At 44.6% G+C, this 27,814-nt stretch overlaps 1 protein-coding gene and 1 long non-coding RNA gene across 3 annotated transcripts in view; one reads left to right on the top strand and one right to left on the bottom strand.

Annotated features, from left to right (window-relative positions):
• Nucleotides 1-27,261, top strand: LOC119969370. The gene is made up of 2 exons (XR_005461340.1): nt 1-237; nt 26,479-27,261. It is a non-coding gene; the product is annotated as an uncharacterized LOC119969370 (long non-coding RNA).
• The window catches only part of rtf2 (replication termination factor 2), a 264,358-nt gene that overhangs the window by 38,849 nt on the left and 197,695 nt on the right, over nt 1-27,814 (bottom strand). For both annotated transcript variants that reach the window (XM_038802923.1, XM_038802922.1), the window contains exon 6: nt 17,110-17,223. In XM_038802923.1, coding sequence (XP_038658851.1) covers nt 17,110-17,223 — 114 coding nt within the window. The remainder of the gene's footprint in view (nt 1-17,109; nt 17,224-27,814) is intronic.

Here is a 27,814-nt window from a genome sequence, read left to right on the forward strand (position 1 = left end):
GACCAACTCATGCGGAGACAAGCACTTAAATCTGGTTCCGTATGATTCAAATCTTGCAACATCCAACATGCCCAAAGAAAGGACAGAGATGGCGTAGCTGCCGACGTTTCTCAAAGTACTGAAATAACATTAACTGCCAGATCTGTGGATGCTGATATTGTATCAAATTCTTCAGTCAACAGAGGATCACAGAAGACAATGATTTCAGTTGCTGCGTGGACACACTTGAACGACAAGGTATTTATCGCCACTTTAGAATTATTGTCATGTGTACGGAGGTATAGTGAAAAATATTATTCTGCGCACAGTCCAGACTGATTGTTCCATACATGAAAAACATAGGACATGCGATAAATACACAATGTAAATATGTAGACATTGGGTGAAACATACGGAGTGTCATGCGACAACAGCGTAGAAGTTGCGTAGAGATATCAGTTCAGTCTGTAAGAGGTTCATTCAGGTGTCTGGTAACAGCAGGGAAGAAGCTGTTTTTGAATCTTGTTAGTACGTATTCTCAGACTTTTGCATCTCCTGCCCGATGGAAGAGCTTGGAAGAGAGAATAACCCGGGTGGGAGGGGGTCTTTGATTATGCTGCCCGCTTTCCTGAGGCAGCGGGAGATGCAGACAGTGTCAATGGAATGGGAGGCGGTTTTGTGTAATGGACTGGGCTGTGTTCATGACTCTTTGTAGTTTCCTGCAGTCTTAGGGATCAAGCAGTTGCCATAAGAGGCAGTGAAGCAGCCATATAGGATGCTATCTATGGTGCATCTGTAAAGGTTGATAAGAGTCAATGCGGGCATGCCAAATTTCCTTAGTTTTCCAAGGAAGTATAGGTGATGTTCTGCTTTCTTGTTTGTAGCGTCAACATGAGTGGACCAGGACAGATTGTTGGTGGTGTACACCTAGGAATTTGAAGCTGTTGACCATCTCCATCTCGGCACCATTGCTGCAGAGGTGTGTGCGGCAATTTGCTCCCTGAAGTTGAGGATTAGTTCCTTAGTTTTGCTGACATTGAGAAAGATTGTCTTCATTGCACGGGGCAGCACGGTAGCATGGTGGTTAGCATAAATGCTTCACAGCTCCAGGGTCCCAGGTTCGATTCCCAGCTGGGTCACTGTCTGTGCGGAGTCTGCACGTCCTCCCTGTGTGTGCGTGGGTTTCCTCTGGGTGCTCCGGTTTCCTCCCACAGTCCAAAGATGTGGGGGTTAGGTGTATCGGCCATGCCAAATTGCCCGTAGTGTCCTAAAAAAAAAGTAAGGTTAGGGGGGGGGGGGGGGGGGGGGTTGTTGGGTTACGGGTATAAGGTGGATGATTGGGTTTGAGTAGGGTGATCATTGCTCGGCACAACATCGAGGGCCGAAGGGCCTGTGCTGTACTGTTCTATGTTCTATTGTACCATGTATTGTACCATAGGGTTCTCTATCTCCCTTCTGTATTCTGACTCATTGTTATTTGAGATCCGACCCACTATGATTTTGTCATCAGCAAACTTGTAGATGGAGTTGAGCCGAATTTTGCCACACAGTTGTGTGTGGATAAGGAGTATAATAGGGGCCCCGGTTTCGAGGACAATCATGGAGGAGGTGTTATTGTTTATCCATACTTATTGTAATATATGGGTCAGGAAGTAAAGGATTCAGTTGCAGGTGGAGGAGCCAAGTCCTAGGTTTTGGAGTTTGGATATTAGCTTGTCTGGGGTTATGGTGTTGAAGGTGGAGCTGCAGTCAATTAACATAAGAACTAGGAGCAGGAGTAGGCCATCTAGCCCCTCGAGCCTGCTCCGCCATTCAATGAGATCATGGCTGATCTTTTGTGGACTCAGCTCCACTTTCCAGCCCGAACACCATAACCCTTAATCCCTTTATTTTTCAAAAAACTATCTATCTTGACCTTTTTTTTTTGTAAATAATTTTTATTGGAATTTTTGAAAAATAAATATCAACAGAACAATAATAGTAATAACAATAATAAACACCCCCCGGCATCCGTAACAACGCATATAACAACCCCCCCCCCCCCCCCCCCAAGCCCAATAGACAACAAAATGAATTAACAATAAGCAAATGAACTTAAACACTATCCCCCTAAACCCCCTCCCCCCCTTCCCCCGGGTTGCTGCTGCTACTGACCTAGTTCCTCATCGTTGAGGAAGAAAGTCGAGGAAAGGCTGCCACCTCCTGAAGAACCCTTGTACATATCCCCTCAGGGCGAACTTGACCCTCTCCAGCTTAATGAATCCCGCCATGTCATTAATCCAGGTCTCCACACTCTGAGGTCTCGCATCCTTCCACTGCAGCAAGATCCTCCGTCGGGCTACTAGGGACGCAAAGGCCAAAACATCGGCCTCTTTCGCCTCCTGCACTCCCAGCTCCACCCCAACCCCAAATATCGCGAGTCCCCAGCCTGGCTTGACCCTGGATCCTACCACCCTCGACACCGTCCTCGCCACCCCATTCCAGAACTCCTCCAGTGCCAGGCATGCCCAGAACATATGGGCATTGTTCGCTGGACTCCCCGAACACCTGACACACCTGTCTTCGCCCCCAAAGAACCTACTCATCCTAGACCCGGACATGTGGACCCGGTGCAGCACCTTAAACTGGATGAGGCCAAGCCTCGCACATGAAGAGGAGGAGTTCACCCTCTCTAGGGCGTCCGCCCATGTCCCCTCCTCAATCTGCTCCCCCAGCTCCACCTCCCACTTAGCCTTCAGCTCCTCTACCGACGCCTCCTCCACCTCCTGTATCACCTGGTAGATGTCAGACACCTTCTCATCCCCGACCCACACCCCCGAAAGTACCCTATCCCTTACCCCCCGCGGGGGCAGCGAAGGGAATCCCTCCACCTGCCGCTTAGCAAACGCCTTGACCTGAAGGTACCTGAACATATTCCCCGGGGGGAGCTCAAACTTCTCCAATTCACCAAGGCTCGCAAACCTCCTGTCAATGAACAGGTCCCCCAAATTCCTAATGCACGCCCTGTGTCACCCCAGGAACTCACCATCCATGTTCCCTGGGACAAACCGGTGGTTCCCCCGCAGCGGGGCCTCCACCGAGCACCCCACTTCCCCTGTGTCGCCTCCACTGCCCCCAAATTTTGAGGGTAGCCGCCACCACCGGGCCCGTAGTGTACCTCGTTGGCGGGAGCGGCAGCGGCGCCATTACCAGTGCCTTCAGGCTCGTGCCTTCACAGGACGCCATCTCCATCCGTTTCCATGCTGCCCCCTCCCTATCCATTACCCACTTACGTACCATCGAGACGTTAGCCGCCCAGTAGTACCCAGAGAGGTTGGGCAGTGCCAGCCCCCCTCTATCTCTGCCCCGCTCCAAAAAGACCCTCCTCACCCTCGGAGTCCCGTGCGCCCAAACAAATCCCAGAATGCTGCTGTTCACCCTCCTAAAAAAGGCCCTCGGAATGAAAATGGGGAGGCACTGAAACAAAAACAAGAACCTCGGGAGCACCGTTATTTTAACGGACTGTACTCTACCCGCCAACGACAACAGCAGCATGTTCCACCGTTTAAATTCCTCCTCCATCTGCTCCACCAACCTAGTAAAATTGAGCTTGTGCAGAGTCCCCCAGCTCCTAGCCACCTGAATCCCCAGGTACCTAAAACTCCTCACTGCCCTCTTTAGCGGGAGCCTACCAATCCCCTCCTCCTGATCTCCCGGGTGTACAACAAACAGCTCACTCTTGCCCAGGTTCAATTTATAGCCCGAGAAACTCCCAAACTCAGCAAGAATCTCCATCATCTCCGGCATTTCCCCACCGGGTCTACTATGTACAGCAGCAAGTCGTCCGCATACAGCGACACTCGGTGCTCTTCCCCACCTCGCACCAAACCCCTCCACCTCCTCGACTCCCTGAGAGCCATGGCAAGAGGCTCAATTGCCAACGCAAAAAGCTAGGGGGACAGGGGGCACCCCTGCCTCGTCCCACGGTGGAGCCTGAAGTACTCGGACTTCCTCCCATTTGTCGCTACACTCGCCATCGGGGCCGCGTACAGTGACCTCACCCATTTGATAAACCCCACCCCAAACCCGAACCTCTCCAACACCTCCCACAAGTACCCCCCCTCAACCCTGTCAAAGGCCTTCTCCGCATCCCATGCCACCACAATCTCCGCCTCTCCTTCTGCTGCCGGCATCATTATCACATTTAGTATCTATCTTTACCGTAAAAACATTTAATGAAGGAGCCTAAACTGCTTCACTGGGCAAGGAATTCCATAGATTCACAACCCTTTGGGTGAAGAAGTTCCTCCTAAACTCAGTCCTAAATCTACTTCCCCTTATTTTGAGGCTATGTCCCCATGTTCTGTTTTCACCCGCCAGTGGAAACAACCTGCCCGCATCTATCCTATCAATTACCGTCATAATTTAAATGTTTCTATAAGATCCCCCCTCATACTTCTGAATTCCAACGAGTACAGTCCCAGAATAGGATTCTGATGCAGGAGTCCTTGTTGTCGAGATGCTCCAGGGATGAGTTTAGGGCCAGGGAGACAGCATCTGCTGTGGACTGGTCGTGGCGGTGTGTGAATTGCAGTAGATAAAGGAATTCCGGGACAATGGAGTCTAAGTGTCTTATGACAGACCTCTCGAAGCAGATCATAATGATTGATGCCAAAGCCACTGGACGGTTGTCCTTGAGGCACGTTGTGTTATGGGCCAGTGTTTAGAGAACCGCCAAGTGTATCATGGCGTTCACCTGACCCACAACTTTTAATAGATTGTGGTATGGGGAGCACACAGGCCACTTTACAGGTGTGATACAGCAGAAATGGAAAAATATTTTTTAATGAAAAGTAACGTTTATTCTATGAACTCAAGTTAACCTTTTTAAAATATACAGTGAACATCTTAGCAACCATCAATTCAAATAAAACCCCTCAAAGAATCCAACACTAAGTAATCCTTAAGCTGTCCTTTTAACATCCATAACGCTTAAAAAAAGAACTTTTAACAGAAGCACATCAGGCTAAAGCCTCTACTGAGAGCAGTTATTAGTTTTAAATCACCAAAGGATCGATTTACAGTTTTTAGAATACAGAGAGAGAGACTAATACCCCCTCTGGCTGTGACTGCAGCTATCCAGCTCTGAAAACAAAACTAAAACACACCCTGCAGCAAACAGCCTAAAATGAAAGTGAAAAGCTGGCAGACAACCCAGCTCCACCCAGACACTGAAATCACGGATAAACACCCATTTCTTCAAGGTACATTTCTTAAACACCCATTTCTTAAAGGTACTCTCACATGACACTTCCCTCCCCAAAGAAATAAAAATAAACCATCAGCTTCAAGATGGTTTAATTTTTCACCTTTTCACTATTCTTTAAGAAATGCACACAGTAAATATACTTTTTCGTTTCAAACAACACGCAAACAGGTATAATAATATAGTCCACTTTTTTTTCGTTCTTCTTCCTCCAACTGAAATTCCTTCTCAATTGACAGTCTCTTTGAATAAGAAGGTCTTCTGCATGATCCATCCAGTTCTCTACGCCTCGGCACTTCTCTTAAAGTCAGATACTTTAGTTCAATCTGATCACAGAGTCCCTTGTAATTCTCCAACACAGGAGCATTGGTTATCATAGCTTTCAGGCAGTCAAATCCCTGTTGAAAGTCCGCTGTCCACTGCAATTTTTGACGTTTCTTCAGCAAGTCTATCAGTGGAGCAACCACGCTACAAAAACTTTTCACAAATGTTCGATCAAATCCACTCATGCCAAGAAATCACTTTATTTCCCTTCGTCTTGAGGGTATTGGAAACTCGTCAAGAACTGTTGGTTTCACATCCCGTGTGACCAATGGATCCTGTCCGATTGTATGGCCAAGGAAAGTGACTTGAGCTTTTCCAAATTCACTTTAGGCTAGGTTTATCACAAAACCCGCCTCCTGAAGTTGATCGAATAACTCAGTCAGATGCTTCAAATGTTCTTTCCATGTCTGGCTGAATATTACCACATCGTCGATGTATACCGCACAATTGGGTAATCCTGAAGCAACTTTGTTAGTTAACCGTTGAAATGTGGTTGGGGCGTTTTTCATGCCAAATGGCATAATTTTGAATTGGTATATACCATCTGGAGTCACAAAAGCTGAAATCTCCTTCACCCTTTTGGATAAAGGTACTTGCCAGTAAGCTTTTAAGTAAATCCAGTTTGGAAATAAATAATGATTGTCCCATTTTCTCAATGCAATCCTCCAAACGTGGGATAGGATGAGTCTGTTCTTGTAACTGCATTAACCTTTCTATAGTCCACACACAACCGTTGGGTACTGTTGACAATCGGCACCGGAGTCGCCAATAATGTTGCCAATTAATAATTATGCTCTTTAGAGTCGTCAAATTATACCACCACAAGGGTTTACCGGATATCGATTAAAGGACCACACAACCAGTTCAAGTTCAAAGGTGGCTTATTTACACACAAGGATTACTTTGACATGCAACACAAAACACTACAAGTTAAACTACACCTAACAACGGCAATAACCTATACTTAACTTCAGGGCAACCGGCGCTATGCAGATGGACAAGGCCTTTGTCCGGATGTTGCGTGGCTGGGTGGAAGAAGTGGATTCGTTTCAGCTGGGCTCATCCGTCTGGTAGCGATCGTTGGTCTTGAACTTGTCTGTCTGGTCGTTATGCTGCACTTGGGTTGGCATAGGCCGGATCCAAGACAGACCGAGCACATGGCTGTGTCTCTTCTTATCCCTCTGGGATTTCACGCTCTTTGGGGCAGTCCTTAACTTGATTGCAATAATTCGACAAGCTTCGATCACTGCCTTCAATTTTGGCCAATAAAGGGGCGGGTGCCTTGATGCTTGGGCGTGTCCTTAGCGGTCATTGACTTTGGCTGTTTGGGCTCCTTGAGTAAAGGGAGTGGCGCCGATTAGTCTCTATCTATATCGGTTACCCGAGTACAGTTCTGTTCTGGGGAAATGGGCCATTAGAATGCAAATGAGCAGGGGTTTCGATCCCGTCTAGCTATCTGGGTTGAAAATACACACACAAGCTCGGAGTCTGTCTGAGTCCTGGGTTGGCCATAATTCCCACGGTCCTTTGCAGGTGGCCATCTGAGATGGCGACAGTATCGTCTGCTTTAGGTACCATCACTATGGGTGAGCTCCATTGGCTGCAACCCAGTTCAATTATGCCGGTATGAATCCGTTCTTGTAACTGCATTCACCTTTCGATAGTCCACACACAACCGTTGGGTACCGTCTGGTTTAGGTACCATCACTATGGGTGAGCTCCATTGGCTGCAACCCACTTCAATTATGCCATTTTTCAGCATACTCTCAATCTCTCTGTTAACCTGTGCCAATTTTAAAGGGTTAAGCCTGTATGGATGTCGTTTGATTGGAACAGCATTTACCACATCTACATCATGTACAGCCATTTTAGTACTTCCCAAATTATCTCTATAAACTTGCCCATGTGATATCAATAACTCTTTCGGGTCAGTTTGTTTTTCCTCTGGAAGGTTACTCAACAATATAACCCGATTTTTAAGAACATCCTCGTTTTCCAATTTAATTTGAGGTATGTCAAATTCACAGTCATCTGGATTTGGTTTGTCACTTTGAGTTAGAATCATTAAAACCGCCTCCTTTTTCTCTCCTTCCCTTTCAAAGTACCTTTTAAGCATATTCACATGACACACTCGGTGAGTCTTCCTTCTATCTGGTGGTTTTACCACATAATTCACCTCACTTAACTTCCTTTCAATCTGATAAGCTCCATAAAACCTTGCTTATAAAAGTTCATCTACCACTGGTAATAATACTAAAACTTTATCTCCACTGGCAAAACTACAAACTTTGGATTTCTTGTCCGCGACCCGTTTCATCACATTTTGTGCAACTTTCAAATGTTGTCTAGCCAATTCAGCTGCTCTATTTAATCGTTCCCTAAAATACGACACGTAATCCAATAATGTATGTTCTGATTTCTCACTCACCAATTTTTGAGTGGTCCTCTTACCTCATGACCAAAAATTAGTTCAAAGGGACTGAATTTGGTTGACTCATTAAGTGCATCCCTAATTGCAAACAGTACAAATGGAATTTCTTTATCCCAATCCTCTGGATAATCGTGACAATAAGCCCTCAACATTGTCTTTAATGCCTGATGTCACCTTTCTAACACTCCCTCGATTCTGGATGGAACGCAATTGACTTAAATTGTTTCATTCCTAAGCTATCCATAACTTATTTGAATAACCTGAGGCAAAATTTGATCCTTGATCAGATTGTATTTCTGTGAGTAGTCCATATCGAGTAAAGAATTTAAGTAACTCCTCCACAATCTTTTTAGCTGTAATATTACATACTGGAATGACCTCTGGAAACCTAGTACACACATCCATTATCGTCAAAAGATATTGATTCCCACTTTTTGTTTGAGGAAGTGGTCCTACACAATCAATTAGGACCCTTGTAAAAGGTTCCTCAAATGCTAGAATGAGTATTAAGGGTGGTGGCTTTGTCACTGTTTGAGGTTTCCCGATCACTTGACATGTGTGACATGATTGACAAAATTTAACTACATCTTTATTTAGTCCAGGCAAATAAAAATGTTTCTGGATTTTAGCTCGAGTTTTCCTTATTTCCAAATGACCTCCCACTGGTACCTCATGTGCAACTCGAAACACCTCCTTTCTATACCCTATCAGCAGTTGATGAACGTTGGCCCACTTTCCATCCGCCTGTATATGTAAAGGCCTCCATTTTCTCATCAAGACATCACTTTTAGGGTAATAACACTGGTATGCATTCAATTCCTCTTCTGTATATGCTTTCTGATACATCCGTTTTATTTCTATATCGTTCTGTTGTAACTCTGCCAATTTTCCTGAACAAAAAATATCCGCCTCATCCTCCACCTGTTCTTGTTCAACTATCTGATCAAAAATAATTTCTGATAATTGCACCTCAACTTCATCTTCACTCTTTGATTTCGCCTCCTGGCTTAACGCGTGACTTTGCGACCTTGTTACTATACAATCCGGAAAAATACCAGGATACTCGTCCTTCAACCCTTCAGTTGTCTGATTTTCCACTGGCTTATCAACCACAATAGGCATCAAGATAGTTTCTCTATTACTCCTACTACCACTTCACTACTCTTCACTGGACTTTCCAACCTTACATAATGGAACACTACTCCTCTCACCCCGAATTCCACATATTACCACCTTTTCTGGCAACATTCTTCCCAAACTACATAACTCCTCATCTCTTACCATGAAAGATTGACAGGCTCCCATATCTATTAAAATTGTGATTTCTTTACCTGCTCCTCCTGATACACACAAGTAAAATTTACCCACACAAGTAAATTCTTTAAAGAGATCTCACAACTTCTGAACAATCACCTCTTGATCAGGCTGTACAATCTTTTGCCCCGCCTTCGCTTCACTTGGGCTTTCCTTTACCACTTTAACAAACCCCACTGTCTTATCCTGTTTTACCACATCAGCCTTCCCAGTGCATTTCTTCAACCACCAACACTGTGACTTTACATGGCCTAGTTTATTACAGTGAAAACATTTGAAACTTTTCATGTCTCTTCCACCCTCCTGGATTTATATTTTAGTCTGAGGGGCACTCTCCTTATTATCCACCATCAGATCACCTTTACCTTTACCACTTGAGTATTTCTCATGTCCCCAGTTTCTATCCCTCACAGGCTGAAACTGATGTCGGAAACCAAACTTTGATTTATGAACTAATTCATAATCATCTGCCATTTCTGCTGCTAATCTCGCAGTTTTAGCCCTCTGTTCGCTCCCATGAGTTCTCACTACATCAGGAATAACATTTTTAAACTCCTCGGTTGAAATAGTGGTTAGCACAATTGCTTCACAGCTCCAGGGTCCCAGGTTCGATTCCCGGCTGGGTCACTGTCTGTGCGGAGTCTGCACGTTCTCCCCGTGTGTGCGTGGGTTTCCTCTGGGTGCTCCGGTTTCCTCCCACAGTCCAAAGATGTGCAGGTTAGGTGGATTGGCCATGATAAATTGCCCTTAGTGTCCAAAATTGCCCTTTACTGGGTTATGGGGATAGGGTTTTGACCTTGGGTAAGGTGCTCTTTTCAAGAGCCGGTGCAGGCTCGATGGGCCGAATGGCCGCCTTCTGCACTGCAAACTCTATGATATAAGTATAATTTCTCTGAGAGCTTCATACATTTGGTCTATTTTCAAAGCCCTTATCCACCGATCAAAATTACTCTGTTTGAGCCTTTCAAACTCCATCTATGTTTGACCAAATTCTTTCCTTAAATTTCTAAACCTGTGTCGGCTTCAGGCACTAGGTCATATGCACCCAAGGTGGATTTTTTCACCTCCTTATATGTCCCAGATACCTCCTGCGGTAGTGATGCAAACACTTCACGAGCCCTACCTACCAGCTTTGCTTGAATCAGTAATACCTAAATGTTTTGTGGCCATTTCATTTGTTTAGCTACCTTCTCAAATGAAATGAAAAAGGCTTCGAGCTCCTTCTCATCAAACCTTGGCAATGCTTAGACATATTTAAATAGATCCCCACCACGCCTTCGACGTTGACGCTTTCTCACTATCCTCATCACTATCATCCAACTGTATGTCGTCCTTTACATCTGCCAATTTTAACTGACTATCGTTTCATGGCATTTTTCTGAAGTTCAAACTCTCTCTCTTTATCTTTTTCCCTGATCTGTATCTCCCTTTCTCTTTCTTCTTGTTCTGCTAGGGCTATTCTTTCTTTTCTCCTTTCTTCTCTCTCCTTCTTTCTTTTTCCTCTCTTTTGTGTTCAAGCTGCTTTAATTCTTTCTCATGTTCCATTTGTTTAATTTGTAACTGAATTTTTGCCATTTACAAAGAATCAAACTGTATTTCAGGCAACGTTAAATACTTAGCTACCGCCATAATTACCACAGTTTTTCACACTTTGTCAGGTATTGTTAACTGCAATGTTTTTGCCAAATCTAAAAGTCTGTTTTTAGCCTCTGTTTGGAAGGTACTGCGTGTGACTGTCTCCACTCCAAAAAACTTCAGAGCCTCTGAAAGAGCCATTGTCCACAACACACTCTCTACTTAAACTAGAATACCATTAAACTAGAAAACTGAAAAGCGACCACAAAATGCTCACCCTTCACTGTCTTTAAGTTCACTAAGCCAATCCAATAGATAGACTTTAATCCTCCTCGAGCCCCCAATTTTTTATGGGCCAGGGTTTAGAGAACCCCAAAGTGTATCATGGAGTTCACCTGACCCACAACTTTTAATAGATTGTGGTATGGGGAGCACACGGCCCACTCTACAGGTGTGATACAGCAGAAATGGAAAAGTATTTTATAAAGCAAAACAATGTTTATTCTATGAACTCAAGTTAACCTTTTTAAAATATACAGTGAACATCTTAGCAACCATCAATTCAAATACAACCCACAAAGAATACAACACTAAGTAATCCTTAAGCTGTCCTTTTAACATCCATAAGACTTGAAAAAAGAACTTTTAACAGAAGCACATCAGGTTAAAGCCACTACTGAGAGCAGTTATTAGTTTTAAATCACCAAAGGATCGATTTACTGTGTTGCTGTGTGGGGTCTTTATGTTTGTAGTTGATAAAATTCTTACTGTGTGTGTTTATACAGATGTTTACAAAATTTGGAGAATAAAGCTTGTTTTTTGATTAAAAGCGCCTAAGAACTCTGTTGATAACACCCGAAAGGCAGGTTCTTGTGCTCATCTTTACCAAATTCAATAAACAGTTGTAGGTCAGGTGAACTCCACGATATATTTTGGCGTTTTCTAAACCCAATTCTATATGTAACACAAACATAATTCAGAGCACTAAACGGTCAACCATTATGTTCAGGAAATGCGTTTACCCAGAATCAAAGGCCCGGATTCCCTGGGGCCGCAAACCTGCAGAGGGAATCCCAATGGCCTGGTAAATCAGGCACTGAACCAAAAACAGGGTTCACACTGGTTGTGAAATCCATCACAAGTCTCCCGGTCTGCACCACTAGTCTGGACGTGTTTCACAACATCCCCACTGAAGTTCCTACACAGACCCAGCGGGAACATGCAAATACCTCATCAGAGCTGTTTAGAATGCAACTTTCAAGCAAGATGCCCGATTCACCTGACACCTGGAATGCTCTCGTCTCTGCCCAGCCTAGAGTCCCGTTGGCGCAAATTGGTGCAAGTCTTGAGAAACAGGGACCTGGCATTTTGTAGTCCGAGGGGTGGCAAGGGAGTGAGTACGCTCCCGACAAATACCATCAGGGTGTCGAGGGAGGACTTTCATAGGAGGCGGGGGGGGGAGGGTGGTCAGAGAGGTTTGTGCTGAGCGGGAGGGTTCAGGTCAGGGGCCTTTCATTTGTTCTTCCCATATGGAGCATTTAAACCCTTTAAACAGTCTGTCGATATCTCAAATACAGTTCTGCGATAATAAAAGGAAAACCTAAACTCTTTAAACAGCCTATTTTGTGGTTAAAGAGGCTGTCTCTTTGTTCTCAGCAGCTGGGTGTTCTTGGGAATGGAGAAACACCTTCTTAAATAAAACTGGGGTTAGATAAACAGCTAATGTTAATGGATCCCTGCAGAGCTATATAAATAAACAATTTCAACCCTCCCTTTGAAAGTGCCAGGATCTGCCAAAATGAAAGTTTGTAAAAGGCAATAGTCTGTGAAATTGAATGTAAGCAATGTAGTTCAAAGTTTTTGGGCTTCTAGACATACAAACAAGCTAGAGTGAACAAAGGCAGGGCGAGCTGGGAGACTTCTAATGAGTTTTACGACCGGTGTGAAACTTGTTTTTAGCCCAGCACCGATTCACCAGACCATCTGGATTCCCTCCATTGGTGGGCGTTCCCTTTCATCTTCATCTCACAGATCTTTGAATTTGGCATACTGGCAGAGAACACTTTCACTTTATTCTGGGAGTATGGAGCTGTGTGTCTCATGAACTGCTTCAAGAGGTTGGTCATGATAGATGCCAAGGCCACTTGATGGTAGTCCTTGAGGCACGTTGCCTGGTTCCTCCTTGGCATCAGTATGATGGTGGTCTTCTTGAAGCAGGTGGGAATGTTGAAATGGAGTAGAGAGACATTGAAGATGTCCACGAACATGCCCGCCAGTTGGTCCTCGCAGGATCTGAGTGTACGACGATGAACTCCATCAGGACCTGTTGCTTTCCGAGGGTTCACTTTTAAGAAGGCCGATCTGACTTCGGAGGCTGTGACAGTAGATATTGCTAGGTACCTTTCAACCCATGCTCTATGAATTTCCCTACAATCCCCGCCCTTGGCAGTCCCGTTTTCAGCCGGTCCCACCGGCGTAAATTAAACCAGGTCTGTACCGGCGGGATCTGGCTCTGCGGGCGACCTGCAGAGCCCCAGGGGGTGCGCGCGGGGATCTGGCCCCAGTGGGTGCCCCCACGGTGGCCTGGCCCGCGATCGGAGCCCGCCGATCTGCAGGCGGGCCCATGCTGTGGGGGCACTCTTTCCCTCCATGCCGGCTGCTGTCAACCTCTGCCATGGCCGGCGCGGAGAAGAACCCCCCTGTCGATGCGTTGGGATGACGCCAGCACATGCTGGCGCTCCCTCACATGCGCCAACTCGCGCTGGCTGGCGGAGGCCCTTTGGCACGGCGCTAACCCCACCGGTGCCTGCCTAGCCCCTGAAGGTGCGGAGGATTCCACACATTCCAGGTGGTCCGACAGCGGAGTGGTTCACGCCATTCCTCAGCGCCGGAACAGCCCGCCCGGCCGGGTAGGGGAGAATCCCGCCCCATAATTCTAGCCAACCTCAAATGCAAACTCTGAAACCGAAGACTTGGCTCCTCCCTCTGCAACTGGTGCCTGAGCTATAGACCACAATCAATATAACACCTCCTCCATGACAGTCCTCAATACCGGGGCCCCGCAAGGCTGCCTACTTAGCCCCCTACAATACTCACTAGACACACACACACGCGACTTGTGTGCCAAAATATGGCTCCAACTCCATCTATAGGTTTGCTGATGACACCCGATAAGGGGTTGGATCGCAAATACGATGAGTCAGAATACAGGAGGGAGGTCGAGAACTTAGTGGAGTGGTGTAACGACAACAATCTCTCCCACAATGTCAGCAAAATGAAGGAGCTGGTCATCGACTTCAGGATGCGAAATGTCGTACACACCCCAGTCTGCATAAATGGTGCCAAGGTGGAGATGGTTGACAGCTTCAAATTCCTACGTGTGCACATCACCAACAGTCTGTCCTAGTCCATTCATGTCTACGCTACAACCAAGGAAGCACAATAGCACTCACGCTTCCTCAGGAAACTAAATAATTTGGCATGTCCACATTGACTCTTACCAATTTTTACAGTCACACCATAGAAAGCATCCTATCTGGCTGCATTACAGCCTGGTATGGCAACTCAGCTGAAGACCGTAAGAAACTACAGCGAATCGTGAACACAGCCCAGTCCATCACGCAAAACCGCCTCCCTTTCCATTGACTCTGTCTACACCTCCCGCTGCCTTGGTAAAGCGGGCAGCATAATTAAAGACCTCCGCCCCCCACCCGGGTTATTCTATCTTCCAACCTCTTCAATCAAGCAAAAGATGCAAAAGTCGGAGAACATGCACTAACAGATTCAAAAACAGCTTCCTCCTCACTTTTACCAGACTCCTGAAGACCCTCTTATGGACTGAACTGATGTATCCATGCATCGTCTCTACTAAGTAGTACCGCACTCCTTATGCTTCACCCAATGTCTATATCTATGCATTTACATTGTGTACATATCGTATGTCCTCCGCTTTTCATGTATAGACTGATCTGCCTGGACCGTATGCAGAACAATATTTTTCACTGTACCTCGGTACACGTGACAATAAACTCAAATCCAAATCTGACTGGGCTGCCTGGGAGTTCTCCTGCTGGCTTTGTGGTGCCACAAAGGCATCTTGGCAGTGCCAGGGTGGCAGTGCAAGGTGCCCGCATTCCATGGTCTGGGGGCCACCCTGACCTATCCCAGACCACCCGTGGGCTTCCGATGGCCTGCGATACATCCCCAGGTTCCGTTCCACCTGGTCCACAATTCAGTGGGCCAGTACTAAATGGCACCCAGCTATGGCCTTCCTGGGGAGGCCGATAGATCAGGGGTAACTACGCTTAAGTAGATTTAAAACCTACTTCGGCGCGCGCGGCCTGGTCCCGTCCACTGTGGTCAGCACTCTGTTCTCGCTGCTCCGCGGGACTTGGGTATATCTCCGCGCGGCATTGTGGCTGCCAGGAGGCCCGTGGGAGGCCTCACCAGCATCTACCAGATGCGTCGCGCTCCCATTCGGACACAATGCGGCCAGTAGATCGCACACTTAGTCTCCGATCGGGAGAATTGCGCCCAAAATGTTAACCAAGAACTAATATATAGAGTTAATATCATCCTACCCTCATGACAATGAACATACCAAACTGAATGAGCTCTGATCCCATGTCACCCAGATGCCTTGTGTGTAATCAAGGTAACTCTTTGCCTACACCACGGTTCAGGAACATCACTTCAATATGTTTCGGAAACTTTTCAACAAAATGCATTAGAATCATAGACTCCTTAAAATGCAGAAGGCCATTCGGCCCATCGAGTCTGCACCGACCCTCTGAAAGAGCACCCTACCTAGTTCCACTCCCCTGCCCTGTCCCCGTAACCCACCTAACCTGCGCATCTTTGGACACAAAGTTGAAATTTAACATGACCAATCCATCTAACCTGCACATATTTGGACCTTGGGAGGAAACCAGAGCACCCAGAGGAAACCCACCAGACATGATGAAAATGTGCAAACTCTACACAGACAGCCACCCAGTCTGAAATTGAACCCGGGTCTTTGACACTGTGAGTCAGCAGTGGTAACCACTGTGTCACCGTTAAACCTTCACTTCCAGTCAGAACTTGGCAGAAAGTACTTCCACAGTTCACAAATTATTTTTCTGCCGAATGTAGGACCTGAAGTAGCCTGAAATGTTAAGATGGTTTCTCTTTCCACAGATACTGCCAAACCTACTGAGGAATTTCAGCATTTCCTGTTTTGATTTCCCATAAGATGGTGGCAGGTCAATTTGTAGAAATTTCTAGCAGATGAAGAATGCCATAAGAAGGCAGGTAACACTGGATAGGATAGGTTACTGATAGCAAGATCAAAGTCATCCTCTTTGGTTGCCACCAATACTATGTGGCTCTGCTCTTTATTCTACTATCTTTCCGAGGTACCACCTATGGTTACGTCTGGAAGCGTGGAATTTTGGTGTCCTGCTCAATCACAAGCAGAGCCTTTTTTTCCACATCCATTACATTAACAAGATTAATTTCTCTCCAGCGTCCATCCCCACACCAACCTCTTTCCCTATTTTAGTGTTGCCAGCACATTTGAATACCAATGTCTCTGATCCAATATCCAAGTAGTTGATATTTAGTGAACAGGAGAAGCGCATAACACAATCCTGTGGCAGGCTGCTTCTCACTTCCAAGCAGTAAGGAATTGCTCTGCTTTCTAACCAATTGTTAACCCAATTTTCTACCCTTTGTCTAATTCTATACTTATATGAACATACAAATTGGAAACAGGAATAGACCACTCAGCCTTTCACGCCAGCCCTACCATTTGATAAAATGCTTCAAAATCTGCAATAGCAGCTTGTCAAAGACTTCAGTTTAACATCAAGTCTGGATGAAACTAAAGCATTGAACAGAGCAAGCCCTCCTAACCATTCTCTCTGATTTAACTCTCCACACACATCCAGATGCATGCTGACCCCTACAAAATTCCGCAATGCTGTTTTCTGCTCTATTGGCCCCCCTTGCTTTTTGGGGTTGACATTAAAGTTCATACGATTGTCTTTAAATCCTGCTGTGGCTATTCCTATCCTATACTGATGTAATGTAATAGGAAAAAAAAGGCTGTGTTTAAAAGATTAATACTGCTCCAGGAGTCCCCAAATTGTCAAGAGGACAGACAAGACATGTTGGATGGTCACAGGTAGGCAAACTTGGCTGAGACTCCATGGACAATGGTGCCCCTTTTTTATCCAGTTTTTATGATTTCATTTCTTACCTTCAATAGTTTGGCTTTGAGTTTTCTTTCCTCCATTTTCCTTTGAAGATCTGCCATTTCCTCTTTACTCCCATTCAGTACAATCACATCATCTTCATTGAAAGATTCCCCACACTAAGGAAAAAGTAAAACAATGAATTCATATTGTATCAAATTGAAATATTTTCAAGAAGATTTTCACTGATCCAATATTACAGTTTATTAAGGTAGACATATTAATGCCACAAGTGGAATTATTAGCCAAGTAGGCAGACATTAAAAAAACCCAACTCTTCCATTATTATTTCAAGTATCTGAGGGAAAACATGTCTGACGGCAGTTAGAATGTCTTACAAAAAACATACTAGATGAGCCCCGGCAATTAGAGATTTCCGAACACCTGCATGAAACTTCCTCTTACAAGTTAAACAAACAACCAGCCACCCAGAACAAGTTAGTTGAGAACAGCAATTTGCAGGCTGCAACTGCATTTACACACACACTACAACACATGGACGCAGTCATAGGATGATTGGGCACGAGTCAACAAAAATCAAGAAGCATTTTTAAAGTCATTGTGTATTCAGTTTGCTTGTTCTAATTCAATGTAGTAGAAATAAATATCCTTAAACTGAGAGTAAGTTAGGCTTCATAATGAGAGACGCTTGAAGTTTGTTTGTCGAGCCTTTCCTATATTTGTTTGGAAAGGGAGAATATCCACAAATAATTTTTATCAGTACTGTAAAGGCCAACTGGTAAAAGAGAAAACAAAAGCATCATGCTAGATTTACAAATAATAAATTTCTGGAAAGATAGACTGTGTTAGTTAAGACATTAAGTATTTGGATTACATGTCCCATCCTTGAATGTTAACCAGTGTCATCAACTTGCTGATTGATTTGAGTTTTCTGAACTGTGTGCTATTAGTTGGAAGGAATAGAACAGTAAAATTCAATGATATATTCAGTTTTGGTTCTGCCAAGGACTCATCACAGCTTTGTTCCAGAGGCGAGGTTACTGTGACTGCCCTTGACATAAAGGCTACATGTGAACAGGGATGGCATCAAGAAGCCCAAGTAAAATTGAAGTCAATGGGAACAGGGGAGGAAATTCTCCACTGGTTGAAGTCATACCCAGCACAAAAGTAGTTGGCTGCGGTTGTTGGAAACTGACCATCTCAGTCCCAGATCATCGCTGCAGGTGTTTCTCATGAAAATGCCTTAAGCTCAACTATCTTTCAGCTGCTCTTCCCTCCAACACAAGATCAAGAATAGGTCATATGTGGGCAGCACGGTAGCACAGTGGTTAGCACAGTTGCTCCACAGCTCTAGGGTCCCAGGTTTGATTTCCGGCTTGGGACACTGTGTGGAGTCTGCACGTTCTCCCCGTGTCTGCGTGGGTTTCCTTCGGGTGCTCCGATTTCCTCCCACAGTCCAAAGACGTGCAGGTTAGGTGGATTGGCCATGCTAAATTGCCCTTAGTGTCCAAAAAGGTTAGGTAGGGTTACTGGGATACGGTGGAGGCGTGATCTTAAGTAGGGTGCTGTTTCCAAGGGCCGGTACAGACCCGATGGGCCGAATGGCTTCCTTCTGAACTGTAAATTCTATGATTCTATATGGCCCTCCGACCATACTCTACCATGAGGATCATGGCGGATTTGATCTTGGTCTCAACTCCATTGTCATGCTTATTCCGCATAACCTTTCATGCCCCTACAGTTCAAGAATATGTCTATGCCAGTTGGTGATCTATTCAATTACTCAGTGTCTACAGCTTTCTGGAATTGAGAAATGAAGGCCAAAATATACAGCAAAGTATATTCTTCGGAGGAATAAAATATCATGCAATTTAAATGTATAACCATAGATAAAGAACAAACCATGGGAAGTAGTTAAACCAGTTTCCATTCTTCACTACCATTGTTAGCTGCAATAACTGCAGTGGGTGGCAAGGTGGCAAAGTGGTTAGCACTGATGCATCACTGTGCCAAAGACCCAGGTTTGATCCCTGCCTTTGATGACTTTGGGTGTTAGCCTGTTCTCCATGTCTGCGTGGGTTTCCTCCGGGTGCTCTGGTTTCCTCCCACAGTCCAAAGATGTGATGGTTAGGTGAATTGGCCCGATCAATGTGCAGGGTTAAGGGATAGGGCGGTGGAGTGGGCCGAGATAGAGTGCTCTTTCAGAGAGTCGATGCAGACTCGATGGGCCAAATGGTATCCTTCTGCAGTGTCAGGATTCTATAGACTAAAAACAGAATAAAAAGCACCAGACAATAGATTTCTATTGGAAAGTGGCTGAGTGGAAATGAGAAGCAAAAGATTGGAGAAAGAAATGCAATGAAAGGCATCAAGTTGTACGTTGCGAACAAACCCCTGGAACTGAAAGAACAAAACTGAAATGTGCTGCTGGCAAGGAGAGTTATGGGAAAGTGCAATTGGTATTGAGAAAGACAGCGAGATAACATAGATGAAACAAGCAAAAATGCAATGTCAAAATGTGAAATGAAGAAATAAAATAATAGGAAAAATAAATCATTGTAAGATTATGGATGAAGCAGAAGGTCAGGAAAATATGTGCAGATACAAAGATCATTAAAGATGACAATGCAAGTATTAATAATAATAATCTTTATTGTCACAAGTAGGCTTACATTAACACTCCAATTAAGTTACTGTGAAAAGCCCCTAGTCGCCACATTCCAGCACCTGTTTGAGTACACAGAGGGAGAATTCAGAATGTCCAAATTACCTAACAGCACATCTTTAGGGAATTGTGGGAGGAAACTGGAGCACCCGGAGGAAACCCACACAGACACAGCGAGAACATGCAGATTCCGCACAGACAGAGGCTCAAGACTGGAATCGAACGTGGGAGCCCGGCGTTGTGAAGCAACAATACTAACCACTGTGCTACCATACCACAAGTAGATAGGTAATAAGGCAAACATAATTTGCGGATGTATCCAACATATTGGGTCTGAAGCAATTTTGGTTGAAGAATTCATTTCAAATGGATTAGTAACCATGGCTCTCCTATCTAAATTATGATGTTATAAATTCCTTGTTCATTTATATTTATGAATATAAAGCTGAGCAATGGCCTAGAGTGGAATTTATATGACATTTTTCCACAATGAGCAGATAGTGAACATTTATGAGGTTGGTGATATATAAACTTTTATATTCTATTTGGCAGAACTTCCAGAAACACGCCTGTTCAATAGTTCATGCATGACTACTCCTTGTCAGAAACTAGCACTATTTCCTTCTACCTCATAGCTGCTGAGTATTTCAGGATTTTAATTCCCCTCCCTCTGCTGTCTAAAGGACTGCATGCATTGGAATATCACTGATACAATACTTAGAGTGTGATATTTCCTCATTTTGTCAATTCCAGTAACTGGGACCACAGTTTTAGTAGGTGTCGAGTCACAGGACCAGCTGCCGCATTCAGTGCATGAAGCTCGGCTTGATCATCATTCCAGATTGCTGGACAAAGCTGAAGCGTTGGTTCCTTCCTACCTATCCCCAGTCCTGTAAATCCATTTATCGTGACTTTGTCTGGGTCATCCTGTCTCCTCTCTCAGGATTATCAATCAGCTGCAAATCTGGTTATTTTTCCATTTCCAGACCTGTCTTTGCCCAATATCAGCCCAGAGATCCCTATACCAATAACTCAGTGTTTTTCAAACTTTTTTTCCCAGGACAGACTTTTGTCGACTGGCCAATCTTTGGGACCCACACCATGTTCATTTACCTTTAATCCATTAGATCCTGAATCACTGGGTGCAAACATTAAAAGAAAACAAATACACAGATTGTATTTTCCCCAAGAAATTTTACAATTTTAAAAACCATAAATTGGGCTCTGCATAAACATTTTTTTCTCTCTGTGAAGAGACCGCCCTCCTCAACCACCAGTAAAATGTTGAAAATCATAAATCTCCAGCTCCCAATGTCATTGTCAAAAGTATTAGGGGCATATGTCGCTTTCTAGAAACAGTAAATTGACATGACAATTCATTTCTTGCACACACGGCCAGCTGGGCACTGACTGACCAACAGGAAAGGGCAAGCAGCAGTGAACACTGAAAAATGAGACTTGATATAATCAAACATTCCAATTTAAAAATGATAAAATACATGTAAACACTATAAATGCTCTCAGGATGCAAGATATTCGTTTCTGGTCCCTTACCATTGTCAGATATTTGCGACAATGTTGCATGCAGTTGTTATTCCAATATCTTGTGTAATAAGTTAGTGGATAAGAAAAATATCCAACCACAACACATTGAAGTCATACAAAACAGACATTTGAATTAAATGCATCAGTGTTGGTACCGTTATACTTGTGCTCTGAACAAGGTTTTTCAAAGAATGGAACTGGTGCATGTTTGCATGGTTGCGTGTTGGATCTGTTTATGTCTTTGCTTTGGATAGTGACTAGTCACAGGTGACTATCGAAGAATATCTGCCACTTGCAACTACAACTGGTGGGCGGTCAATTCACTGTCCCATCACCTGGATTTATTTCACCCGACCACAAGTTTGGTCCCAGCTGGATTGATTACCTCAATGGGGCATTGGCCATCCCGATGTATCGGATGATTTTTACCCAAACACGAGCAATTTTACCGCGACCACTGACTATGGTAGCAACTCCCCCACCTTCTCCTTTCCGACCAGCAACAGCCGCACCGTCAAATACATTACTGCCATGCTCCCCTGTACCATTTCTGTAATCGGGATTATTGGCAACGTGACTTTGCTGAGAATTATTGGCAACGTGACGTTGCTGAAAATTACCATAAGGTACATCTGCGTTCCTCTGTAACCGGCATTCCAAGCCTTCAGCTCTCCTATACGATCAATCACCACATCAGTCTCACTCCTGATCGAGACCCCCCTTTGAAAAACCCTGCCATAACTAACTGCAAATCTACCAGGCCTGACATTGATCTTCCTGGTGCACAAGTTCTCAGCTGTGCTATTTGAGTAAAGGAGGGAAATAAAATTATTATTATTAAATACCACGTCCTTGCAGCAACATTCACATTTTATACATCCCTGAAAGGATTCCCAAGGATCCACCAACCTCAACTTGACAGCCACAAGATGCAGTTAAGACTGTAATTGGTGGATCACGTACAGCTTTGGGCACCTCAATACAGAAACAATATAAAGCAAATGAGATCAGAGGTAAAGGCTGATGGTTATGAAGAGAGATTTGACAAGTTAGGACTTTTCTCTACCAGAGTTAAAAAGTTTATGGAGTGACCTGATAAAAGCTCTTCAATATATTAATACAAGAAATAGGAGCAGGAGTAACCATGTGGTTACCTACCAGGGCCTAGCGTAAAGGCCGATTAAATTAAATATCCCAAATTAAAGAATTGGATATTTTAAAATCATACTAGTCAAACCTCAGGCAGGCTGTTGAAATTCAGACTTGATCAAAGTCAAATACACCAACAGACAAGTTGCCAGAACATGTCTGGACCTGCCCCGTCAATCACCCCTCAGGAGATCATCGCACACCATTAATATGCTCAGGGCTATTGTCAGTAACAATACTTTTCACTGTACCACAGTACACGTGACAATAAATCAAACCAAATCAAATTAGTAGCCGAGATCGAGCCAGACTTTCAGTCACCCAGCATTTCTGCTGTTACCTTATATGGGAACAAGTTATGTGCAGCCAACACCACCAGATATGTGACACCTGGAGAGTGCTCAGGTGTCCTGTCAAATGGTCATCAACCAGACCATTGGGTGCTGAGACCCCCCCCCCAACAACCCGATGCATCATTGGCAGAAAGCCAAAGGAAATGGCAAAAGGGCACAAAGGGAGGGGGATAAAAACAGAGAACAAAGGCACACCAGCAGTGAAGATTCCATGCAGAGGCAATCAAGACAACTGACCAGAGAAGGAAGGAACAATATGTGAGACACACCTTTGTGACGACAAACCAGAGGGACTCGAGAATCAGACACAAAGTTCAAACAAGCCATTTTTCATTTTTATGGGTCGTATAAACTAATCTTGGGTACCTCTAGAGAATATTTTGTGGGTAATGTACAGGTAATTGTGTTGAATAAAGAGTGAATAAAGAGTGTTTGAATTTATACCTGTGTTTACTTTACTCTCCTCTGTATAAAAGGACACTTAGGTAAAATACTTAAGTAAATAAAATGGTTGAAAGCATCTGAATTGGACAGATACAACACCTGACTCCGTTATTCAATCAGGTCACGGCTGATCTTGCCTCACGGCGCTGAGGACCCGGGCTCGATCCCGGCCCCGGGTCACTAGCTCACATTCTCCCTGTGTCTACGTGGTACTAACCCTAACCCTAACCCCACAACCCAAAAAGATGTGCAGGGTAGGTGGATTGGCCATGCTAAATTGCCTCTTAATTGGGAAAAAAAAAGAATTGGGTACTCTAAATTGATAATTTTAAAAGGTTCCTTAGTACTTAGGGCAGCACGGTGGCACAGTGGCTAGCATTGCAGCCTCACAGCTCCAGGGTCCCGGGTTCAATTCCAGCCTCGGTTGACTGTCTGTGTAGAGTTTACACTTTCTCCACACGGCTGCGTGGGATTCTTGGCGTCCTCCGATTTCCCCTCTCAGTCCAAAGATGTGCAGGTTAGGTGGATTGGCCATGCTAAATTGCCCTTAGTGCCCAAAAGGTTAGGTGGGGTTACTGGGATGGAGTGGAGGCGTCAGCTTAAGTAGGGTGTTCTTTCCAAGGGCCGGTGCAGACCCGATGGCCGAATGGCCTTCTTATGCACTGTAACTTCTATGATCTACTCAAAAATGGATTGATTTCACTTTTTAATATCCTCAACGACTGAGCATTCTTCGCCCTCCAAGGTAGGAAATTCCAGATGTCAGGAAACAGAGAAGTAGTTATAGTTAATCTATATTTGTGGGTATTAGAAATAGGGCAGAGCTTTAAGTAAGTGTAATTTTGTGTTTCGTTATAATGGTTAAAATCTCAGTTCGCTTCATGTTAAACAACGGAGCCTGCATGTCTGTGGGTCTTGGTCACTTTAAACTGTGGGGCATAGTTTAATCTATGGGGTATTGTCTGTGGGCCTCACCAGTCAGGAGAGATGTTAGAGAGTACGTCTACACATAAAAGATAGGAGAGGTCTTGAACAAGTATTTTTCTTCAGTATTTACAAATGAGAGGGGCCATATTGTTGGAGAGGACAGCGTGAAGCAGACTGATAAGCTTGAGGAGATACTTGTCAGGAAGGAAGATGTGTTGCGCGTTTTGAAAAACTTGAGGATAGACAAGTCCCCCGGGCCTGACGGGATATATCCAAGGATTCTATGGGAAGCAAGAAATGAAATTGCAGAGCCGTTGGCAATGATCTTTTCGTCCTCGCTGTCAACAGGGGTGGTACCAGAGGATTGGAGAGTGGCGAATGTCGTGCCCCTGTTCAAAAAAGGGAATAGGGATAACCCTGGGAATTACAGGCCAGTTAGTCTTACTTCGGTGGTAGGCAAAGTAATGGAAAGGGTACTGAGGGATAGGATTTCTGAGCATCTGGAAAGGCATTGCTTGATTAGGGATAGTCAGCACGGATTTGTGAGGGGTAGGTCTTGCCTTACAAGTCTTATTGAATTCTTTGAGGAGGTGACCAAGCATGTGGATGAAGGTAAAGCAGTGGATGTAGTGTACATGGATTTTAGTAAGGCATTTGATAAGGTTCCCCATGGTAGGCTTATGCAGAAAGTAAGGAGGCATGGGATAGTGGGAAATTTGGCCAGTTGGATAACAAACTGGCTAACCGATAGAAGACAGAGAGTTGTGGTGGATGGCAAATATTCAGCCTGGAGCCCAGTTATCAGTGGCGTACCGCAGGGATCAGTTCTGGGTCCTCTGCTGTTTGTGATTTTCATTAACGACTTGGATGAGGGAGTTGAAGGGTGGGTCAGTAAATTTGCAGATGATACGAAGATTGGTGGAGTTGTGGATAGTGAGGAGGGCTGTTGTCGGCTTCAAAGAGACATAGATAGAATGCAGAGCTGGGCTGAGAAGTGGCAGATGGAGTTTAACCCTGACAAGTGTGAGGTTGTCCATTTTGGAAGGACAAATCTGAATGCGGAATACAGGGTTAATGGTAGGGTTCTTGGCAATGTGGAGGAGCAGAGAGATCTTGGGGTCTATGTTCATTGTTCTTTGAAAGTTGCCACTCAAGTGGATAGAGCTGTGAAGAAGGCCTATGGTGTGCTAGCGTTCATTAGCAGAGGGATTGAATTTAAGAGCCGTGAGGTGATGATGCAGCTGTACAAAACCTTGGTCAGGCCACATTTGGAGTACTGTGTGCAGTTCTGGTCACCTCATTTTAGGAAGGATGTGGAAGCTTTGGAAAAGGTGCAAAGGAGATTTACCAGGATGTTGCCTGGAATGGAGAGTAGGTCATACGAGGAAAGATTGAGGGTGCTAGGCCTTTTCTCATTAGAACGGAGAAGGATGAGGGGCGACTTGATAGAGGTTTATAAGATGATCAGGGGAATAGATAGAGTAGACAGTCAGAGACTTTTTCCCCGGGTGGAACACACCATTACAAGGGGACATAAATTTAAGATAAATGGTGGAAGATATAGAGGGGATGTCAGAGGTAGGTTCTTTACCCAGAGAGTAGTGGGGGCATGGAATACACTGCCTGTGGTAGTAGTTGAGTCGGAAAATTTATGGACCTTCAAGCGGCTATTGGATAGGTACTTGGATTAGGGTAGAATAAGGGAGTGTAGGTTAACTTCTTAAGGGCAGCACGGTAGCATTGTGGATAGCACAATTGCTTCACAGCTCCAGGGTCCCAAGTTCGATTTCGACTTGGGTCACTGTCTGTGTGGAGTCTGCACATCCTCCCCGTGACTGCGTGGGTTTCCTCCGGGTACTCCGGTTTCCTCCCACAGTCCAAAGATGTGCAGGTTGGGTGGATTGGCCATGACAAATTGTCCAAAATTCTATGATTAACCTAGGACAAAAGTTCGGCGCAACATCGTGGGCCGAAGGGCCTGTTCTGTGCTGTATTTCTCTATCTCTAAAGGATGGTAAAGATTTGGAATTCTCTCTCACAAATTGCAATTGATGCATGATCAGTTGTTGATTTTAAATCTGAGATAGATAAATGTTTATTAAGCAAATTGTATTAAGGGATATGGGCCAAAGGCATGTATATGGAGTAAGGCCACAGATCAGCCATGACCTCATTGAATGGCAGAGCAAGCGCGAAGGACTGAATTATCTACCCCTGTTTATGTGCCTGCATTCTAATAAAAATATTTATGACATGAAAATAAACAGGGTTCAAAGGAAAATTAAGTAGTTGCTTAGCAACCCTAGGTGAGAAGTAACTTTTGAATTTAGTTTTAAGCTGGAGCCAGGAGAAGGCGGACCAGACAAAGAGGCTGCAGAGCACACTTCGCAAAGGAATGAAAAGAAGTCCAGAAACCAGGGAGTTGGGACAAAAAGTGCATCGCTGGAAGTCAGTTAAGTTAAAGAAAAACAAGAAGTTGAATAAGGTCCTGTTGATAAAGTTAAAGTAAAAAGCATATGAAGTGCTCGGAGTTAAAGAGACAATGGCAAGAACCAGGTTTAAAGTGAGATGCCGGGCGTCCAAGTTTGGTGACATCTTCATACAGCCGATGAAGCATTCTGTTGGCATGGCTGGGTATCTGAGAGATTGTGAGAGAGCTTGAATGCACGTGGCAATCCAAGGCAGAGAAATACTGAAAGGAGAGATTGAAATCCTGGAACTGGATCCTTGGTTAAGGCAAAGAGAAAGTGTTGTTTGGGAGAAGATTCTAATGCATATTTCTTTGAGAGTGGGGTTTAGAAACACTTGTGTGGAAGTCAGATTTCCAATCAAACCAGTTGGTTCGCAATGTGACAGGCATCTGGGGCAATTTGATGAGATCCACAGAGATTATAGTGGGTGGCGTCTGCCACTTGGTTTCAGAGTGTGGTTTATCTGACCACAATTGGCCTATTGGTTTTCATGGACTGTGTACATACTGAGAATATTAGAGTATAAGATCTATTTTGGTAACTTGTGTACATCTGTAATGATATAGGTGGGATACGGTAGTATTGTATTATAGTTAATCCTTTCCATTTTAATAAATGTTTTATTCTTTGGTTAAAAGTTAATCACCAGTCCTGAGGCTATGTTCATCCACATCTCAAAACAAAAACAGAAGATTTCCAATCCATCGAGCCAAGGTTCTGCAACTGCCAACAACTGCAATCGTAACACAGAGACTCTCAAATGTCAGTGAAGAAATTTTCCATATCAGTCCTAAATGGCTGACTTTTACCTTGTTTACACTAAATTCAGTCATCTAAGTCACTGGGTCTCTGACTCCTAATTCCCCAGTCAAGGGAAACAGCATCTCAGACCAAAGAGAAAATGCTGGGAAATCTCAGCAGGTCTGGCAGCATCTGCAGGGTGATGCACGATCAATTGCACGAAAGACTCAGATTGGTACAACTGTGGCTTTATTACAGTCAGATGCGTGGCCTCCTACTGCAGCTGGCGAAATGGCTGATTAGGAAAAGGACACACATATTTATACGGCTCCTTGTGGGTGGAGTTAGCCGGCAGGGGCTACCGGCGAACCTGTAGTGCAGGTCCTACCGTACATCCCCCAATACAGGTGCACAGTGATTCACCACATTCCACCTGTTAAAAATGAGTCCGGCG

This window comes from Scyliorhinus canicula, chromosome 7 (genome assembly GCF_902713615.1).
Source record: "Scyliorhinus canicula chromosome 7, sScyCan1.1, whole genome shotgun sequence".
Lineage (NCBI taxonomy): Eukaryota > Metazoa > Chordata > Chondrichthyes > Carcharhiniformes > Scyliorhinidae > Scyliorhinus > Scyliorhinus canicula.